Below are 7,838 nucleotides of genomic sequence, written 5' to 3' on the forward strand. Positions count from 1 at the left end.
TCACCATATACACTCTTGCATTTGGGAAGGTTGAAATTAAAATTGGAGGCTTGCCTTTTACTGCGAGAGAGGAAGAGGAAAAGGCTTAACGGAAGGGGGGGATTGATGTTTATTATATGGTTGATCAAGAGCTAATTTTTTTAGTTGCGTTAGGACCAAAACAACATTACATGATTATAACAAAAAACGTTGCTTCTGGAATGACCTGAATCAGTTGTCATCACGGTCAATGCTCAATTTTGCATACTAAGTAAAGGTGGTAGGTAGGTTTTATATGTTTGCCCTCAACATGCTCAACAATAACTGATATGTGAATGACAGAAATCATAGTAGAGGGAGTGTTGTACATCGTAGGAAAAATAATATCTCGCTTTAAGAGCGCGTAGCATCCAAAATTATCAGGCAGTGTTGAATACGCTACAGCTTTTTATATTCGCCGTGAATGACTGAGCAAAGCTAAAAATTGGAGGCAGCAACCTGAATGTGCTGCTCTGTATTCTAAAGCTTAGTTTTCGCTGTCATGTAACAGAAAGTATTTTAGCAGCAAATAGAAGAAAAGAACAGAAGCGTCGTGCTTTATACTCATCTTCAAGATATCTGCATACATTAGCGGCAACGCAGAATATACAAAGGCTGGGCCACCTACCATGGAAGTCGAAAGAGTAAGATATGCGGTTGGCAAACATTGAGAGGCTGCAGCCAAGCATTGCGTAACCAGAGTTCTCTTCGGTAACCAGTCCTCCAATAGTCTCCGACAAGCAGCAACCGATGAAGACGCCTATCTTGCGTCCGCGTAAAGTGGCTGGATCGTACCCCGCGTCGAAGATGGCTTCGTATGACGTCTCCAGCAAAAGCCTCAGTTGGGGATCCATCACTTGTGCCTGCTTCGGGTGCACCCCAAAGAATTGGGCGTCGAACTTGGACAGGTCTTGAATTTTGCCCATGCGATCCGGGAGGCCCAGGATACCTGTGAGACAGTTCACGCCAGAACGCGCTTCATAAAGGCGTTATATGGCTGTACTATTGCCTAAAACTTTTGAAAATGCTTTCAACATGCTTCAAGGAGCACCAACGTATTTGGAGGTTAGTATGTCTGATATCAATTTCCCATTTGCAGTTACCCCGGGATGCTGCTTTAGCTGCATTACCAACGCAGCGGAAAATATAGATCAGAATAATCGCAGAGGAACTGACTGAGGTCGTTTATAGCCACCATGTAAAAAAGAAGCGGATAGCGGTAATAGGCGTTTTGCTAGTCCAAAGACTTTCAGAAGTGGAGCGCTTCTAGGCCGAGCCTTTTCGTCCGTCTGTTCCAGGTTCACAATTTACCACTCCCGAGTGCAGTGCAAAAAATATATATACGCATGTCCACGAACTGAATCATGACGACTGGGTTAAGCACGGGGGATCTTTCTTATCGTAAATCACCCGTGGCATTGCCCACTCTGACATGTAAATGAGGTTCCAGGTTCCAGGTTCCAGAGCCACCAGCGGGTTCCAGAGCCGGTTCCAGAGCAACCGGCGGCGTCTATCGGTGGGTCTGAAAAGCGCCTCGCCGGCGGTTCCCAAACCCACCGATAGAGGGAGAAAAGGTATCGCAACGGCGGGTTCGTGCCCCTCCCGCTAGGAAAGGGAGAGGGAACGAGCCTCCAGCCTCCGATGTTTAGTTGAGCTTCTTTTGCGCGAATAGTAGAATTTGCGCGGCGACCAAGCTCCCATTTTCGGGCAAGCGCCCGTTGACGTTCGAGCGTACACAATAGAATAACAGCTCGGCGGTTTCAGCAGGTATCACATTGGGTGGAAAGGGATTTATTTTTTGCAAGAATAATGTCTAATTAATGCTCAATTTCTCTTGGCTGTTATTGTGTAGGCCAGCACCCTTTAAGGTTGGCAGTAGGTTTTCCTCGTTTTTTTACGCGATTTCCGGTGGCTGTAGATTAATTTACTAAGTAAATGTCTAACCAAATTTTCTCTCTACTTTACCTCTGCCGCATTATCCTAGATCGAATCCTTACTGAATAAAGGATGCAGAAAGGTTTCAAAAGAAACCCATGACTGCACTATTTCGCCTGTCCTCTCTCGGAGATTCCGTGTGTTTCAGGGAACAATTTTTCATTAAAGGGACTCGCTGTGCCACTTTACCTTTGTTTATTTCCCTACTACCCCCTGAAATGGCGGAAGTGTATCTTAGAATTCGTGCCCACCTAGGAACGTGCCCAGGCATGCGTACGTTCAGGATTGGGCGCACTAGATTGTGCCCCTGCATTTTGAAGGCTTTCAACAGTGTTCAGGAATTCCGAAAGGACCGTCCAAGTAAACTCAAATGTTTAGTGTAAAAAATTGGTATGGCAACGTAGTTCTCTTTGGCAAGAATTCCACGGGAAAGACATTAAACTCCAATGCAATGTTGACGCTACACATGTCGACGCAACAATCTACGCTAAAAGCAAACCACACAAGGAACACATTTCTAAGCGCAACAAATCTCCTGAAAATGGTGAAAGTAATTTAATATGATGCCAAAGGGAAAAACCTGCTGTCACTACAAGGTAATCAACACAGTTTGTTGATTTATTACGCTCGTGGTGGTGCAGCCAGCGTGATAGTACAGCCTTCATTTAGAGCTGGCGTTTTTGGCGGTAATATACATGTACGTTCCTATTACGCTTTGAAGCATGTTTCAAAAAGTAGGCTACTTTCGATTTACTTCGTTGGAAGAGAAAATCCTGGAGCAACCGGACATCTCAACGACAATTTGTTCACTCTTGTTTTATTAAGCAACAACAAATGAATATTTTTCTGTCTGAGAAAACATTTGTCGTAACGAGCACATCCTCCTCGAAAGAAATACTAGATAAATTTGGTGCATTAATAAAGGCTCAGTCACCTTGAAACCACTCACCTCGGGGCCATCGGGTCTCGTCGTTCGTGATGAAATCAACGCCTCGATAAAGTTTTTCTCCGAACACGGCGAGGCTCTCGGCTTGGGGAAAGCGAGCCGAAAAGCCACTGATCACAATGTCGCAATCAGACATAGTTTCCTGTAAGGAGAGAAAACAATAACTGGCCCATTCGTAAGTTCATAATAAAACTAATCAACTACACATAATGAAATGCATAATGCTATGGGTGCTGCTGAACAGCTGCCATTTATTGAATGTAAACAAATTTACTACAGAAGCCCGACGGTTTTCACAGCCTTTGGGATGTCGTTATTGGGAATGACAAACTTGTAATTTTCTGGTGTAACTATAATTTCTTAATAATTCTTAATGTTACAATAGGCTCGCAAAAAACATCAAACAACTCTAGTGAAGCGTGCGGCACCACGCTCAACCCTTACTCTGTGCTTGTCGGCACACAAAAAAACTCAAGAATAAAATTTTGATGATAACAAAAGCTTCTCCTGTTTCCAATCTTCCCTCAGCAATGTACTCTAACGAGTAAGTTAGTTCTGGCGAGATAATTACGTGGTTGCTGGGAGAAAGTAGCAAAATACTATCCGTGCGTGCTACGTGTTTCTCCGAGGCATATATTTATGACGCATGTTTTCATCAGAGAGTATAAATCCTTCAGTGCCATCGGAATGCTTATGCGCTGTAGTATACTCATAAGAAAAGTGCACTGATATATTTTAAGGGTTTATATACCTAATCAAGATATTTTAGGTATATTGCCATAATAGTTTGCTTAACTACCGAGGCCACTCCAAGTCTGCCGACTTACAATTCATTGCATAGCCCCCGAAAATATCATAAGGCCTTCTACTCTATGAAGGTGGACAGCTAGACAAACTGTACAGCACACGACAGAAACGACCAAAATCTTGAATAAAAATAGGAACTCGTGTATTGTGAACTCATTGTGACAACTATACGAGACCTGGGGTAATGTTAAAATCGTCTTTTATCTTTAAAGAAATTTTATTACACGTTTTTGTTACTAATTTGTGAAATGTTTATTTACGAGTTTCTTGGTTGGAGATCTTGCTACTCGTATCTGTGCCTAATATTATTGCTCCATCTTTGCAGAATAAAGTTTGCTATCTAACGCAAAGATAGGCTGGTTGTTTGGATGACTACATTTATCTAGGGCATTATTTGAAATGGGCTTGCAAATGCCTTCACGAAGAGTCAACAAGTCGTGACAGCAAAAACCTGTTATAAGGGGTCCGATTGTTATCTGACACGTGTGAAAGTTCAGTTGTGCTGCACACCTGGGCTACCTCAGATTAGTTATTTTTCTTACTGAGAAATAGGCGCAGCTTGAACTAATGGTGCAAGGCTGGAAAAACAGCGTAGCTGGGGGTCGACCTAGCCTTTTTCGGTTTTGCTAAGTTTTGCTAGGTTTTTCTAGGCTTTGCTAACTTTTATTAGATTTCGCGACAATATTCTTGCTGGTCTATGCGAAGATTTGAGGGGCGAGGCCAAATTAGGCCTCAGTTTACAAGGCCATTGCGGTAGGGGTCCGAGGCTGACAGCGGATCCCAGAGGGGAAGAAGCTAGGTCGACCCCCAGCTCCGCTGTTTTTACAGGCTTGCTCCACTGGTGCAAGCTGCGCTAGTGTTGGTGGTTTTAGTAGCCTAATAAAGACTATCACCTTTAAAACCGTATAGTAAGTGGTGCGCATACGGATATTTCTCTTGTGCTCATACTCGAGCAGGTGCGAAAGCCGTTTTTTGCTGTTACATTACTCTATCTGAGAGGATGCATCCTTTACAGGCACAGTTTTTTTCTTAGTAGTTTTTGCGAACACCACCAGACCAAGTTTAAGCTAAAATTGTTCCTCTTATAAAAGCCGGTAGTTGCATATGCTTGTTCTTTGACGAACATGACAAGATCGGCTCATCATTGAACTACAGGTGTTCCTTTCTATGGCTGAGTGGCTGAGGTGCCTCTTTCGCGAGTCACGAGTATGCGAATACAATTTTCGAACGCTGTGGGCGATTTGAGGGGAGGTTCATGTGTCTTTGCGAGGACATTTACGAAAGGCGCAGAAGTAGAATAATGCGCCACAAGACCAGTGGTAATTTTTCCGCGAGGAAAGATGCAAGACAAGACACTGCCTCTTTAAAGTGTTTAGAGCCTGTCTACAAGGAGTGCAAGCGAAGCTATGTTATGACAAGTCATGGGCATGAGAAAATGAACCAATTTCGCCCCCTTCAGATTTGAGGACGGCTTCACCTTTTTTAGTCCGTGTGGAGATGACCTGCAGCAAATGCTTCACGTATAGTACTTAGGAATTTACATTGTACGGCTTACAAAATGCAAAGGAATCGAACGATTTGCAAACAAACCAGCCGAACCCCTCACTTTTAGCAAATATAAGGAAATCTTTGTAGCGGTAGATAATAAGGTTTTAGGCAGTTTATGGCTGAACCCAAGAGTTAGAAAGGAATCCGGTGTAGGATTGTTATGAACGCAGGGGGGCGTGTGGCTAGCATTCACATGAGAAGTTGGCTAATTCTTTTCTTCAAACGAATGGTATAAAACGATTGCATACTCCCAGAGATGGCTGATGCAGAAACGGCAATTCATAATTGTCTAAAAATGACCTCAATTCAAGAAGCCATGAAAAAAGTATCTGGACTAACACTGAAGCATAGGAAATGAGCGCGTTGGATTGGGAAACAAAGTCTGGTGGGAGATATAGCTCAAATTGAAAGTTTGAAGTGGTATTCAGTCGGCCATGCAATGGAGAGAACTGACGACATCGGGAAAACCCGGTAACGGAGTGCCATCTGAAAGATGGCACTAAAATAGAGGAAAGTGATGAACTCTTCACAGAAATACAATGAGCAAATCCAGTGAAAAAGAACCTATGTCGACACCGTAACGTACGTGTGGTTAGCCCTCCTTGTCATACGATAGACAGAAAATTGCAATGGTATTGGTCATGATTATACTAAGGATTGGACAGAGGGAGATTGTCAGTAGTGGAATAAAATAGAGACGTTTGTTTTCACGCATCCGTACACATCCTATCCGTCAGAAGAAATACTAAATCGATGTGATTCCTGAGGAATTTAAATAAACGTAATTGGACAAATTTTAGATCATTTCCCAGTCTCAGCGGCGCAATTTCCAGAAAAAGTTGTGTTTATTTGTAAGTAATTATCCACGTAGCCTACACTAGGAAAGGGAAGGTTAGCGCAGCGCGTTAGGAGTCCCTTGTAACAGCGAAGCCAGCATCGTCGGAAGCGTCGACCGTGAGCCAGCAATCGGCGTTCGCGAAAAATTTCGTAGCTTACCTTGCTGCCCTACTGACACCTCCGTGATAGGGAGGTGCTGCCCCGCAAATAGAATACGCAAAGAGGAGGACAGAATTTATCACTCGCGAGTGCAGTGCAAAAAAAATAAACGCATGTCCACGAAGGGAATCATGACGAGTGGGCGAAGCACTGGGGATCGTTCTTACCGTAAATCACCCGTTGCATTGCCCACTCGGGCATGTAAATGAGTGCAAAGCATGTGTACAGTATATAGAACTCCCATCCAATCCAATCCGATACAATTCCATTTAATCCAATCGAATACAATTTATTTCAGTCCAATCCAATCCAAATCTAATCCGGTCCAATCCTATCCTATCCAATCAAATCCAGTCCAATCTAATCGCGCATCCGCAACACTGTGCACACGGGCGCCAAGCCCCGGACAAAGCGAGGACCTAAGGTGCTTTGCCCCTAAAACATGTGGTATTACGGCCATTACGTCACTGTGAGGCTGAACAGCATGGCGAACAAATGATAATGCTGGTTCGCAGCTTAAATGCAAGTTGAAGCATTCTTTTATTTTTATACCTGAAGTGCATTCTTCTTAGAGATTTAAAAAAACAAAATAAAGAAAGCGTATTTTGACCTGCATTACAATACACGTGTTCATGCAGAAATATGGGGCAAAAATATTAGCTGAATTTTATTTTGGCTAAACCCCTTACGCGCGAACTTAACAAGCAAAAATCATTTAGTTCATGTAGAAGCTTAAGCAATTCAGATCATTTTTATAAAAAAATCATTTAGCTGATCTTCAAACTCCTTGGCAAGTACCTTACAGAAATCCTGCTTTACCACGCGCTTAAGTAATGGGATCATCTGTCCATGATATCTACGCAAAACGGTTTAGGCTAAACTATGAGTCCGTCAGTCCATCAATGGCCTGAAAGGCTAGCAGGTACTTCGGACCAGCGGTTGCCCAGTCCCAGGGCCTAGTTTTTTGGTTTGTAAGCGTACCGACTGGCATTGTTTCATTACGAACTAATAAATAAATGGTACGGTGCTGAAGGCCCGCACTTCACATTTTTCTGTTGATTTATTGGTGCTTACCTTTAGGACCTGTCCAGGACAATAGCTGTATCGTTCAGTGTACTCTTAGGTCGCCCATGCTAGTTGTAGTTACAGTCAGGATCAATTCAATTTGTGGCAATACCTGTGCATAAGCGGCGACTGCTCCGGGCTTGGGCTCTTTTTAGAGGCTGTTCCCTTGCCGAGAACAATAGCTTGCAGAGGGCATTGTCTTTGTTTGTCAAACATTTGGAGGACAACATCTGCCCGTCTTGCGGATTGTTTTCTTATAAATGTTTTGTAAGTCAGCAAGAAACTACAACCGATTTTAAGCTGCCCTTAGCGTAGCTTAGCCTGTTTCTTTTGTTTGTGTGTATCGAACAATAGCAAACTAGCTGAAATTGACCGTAGGCTGGTAGAACTGAAGGAGCGTTCTTCAAAGTAAAAACAGTATTGAGGACAGCAGGTTACAGCCACAAACCCTGAATGCTAAATAAATACAAATATCAAAGGCACCCAAGCATATTAGTAGCAAATACAAAACGATCGCTACGAT

At 43.2% G+C, this 7,838-nt stretch overlaps 1 protein-coding gene across 1 annotated transcript in view; it reads right to left on the reverse strand.

Moving 5' to 3' along the window:
- LOC144151589 (fatty acid synthase-like) overlaps positions 1–7,440 on the reverse strand; it is a 62,115-nt gene extending 54,675 nt beyond the window's left edge. Inside the window, exons 1-3 of the mRNA XM_077682696.1 lie at positions 7,325–7,440; positions 2,903–3,041; positions 647–967 (exon numbers count right to left, since the gene is read on the reverse strand). Of these exons, the coding sequence (XP_077538822.1) occupies positions 647–967; positions 2,903–3,035 (454 nt within the window). The 5' untranslated portion in view covers positions 3,036–3,041; positions 7,325–7,440. The remainder of the gene's footprint in view (positions 1–646; positions 968–2,902; positions 3,042–7,324) is intronic.
- Positions 7,441–7,838: the final 398 nt, after the last annotated feature.

Source organism: Haemaphysalis longicornis, unplaced genomic scaffold (genome assembly GCF_048455015.1).
Source record: "Haemaphysalis longicornis isolate Haplotype H1 unplaced genomic scaffold, Haemaphysalis longicornis Haplotype H1 scaffold_9, whole genome shotgun sequence".
Classification (NCBI taxonomy): Eukaryota; Metazoa; Arthropoda; class Arachnida; order Ixodida; family Ixodidae; genus Haemaphysalis; species Haemaphysalis longicornis.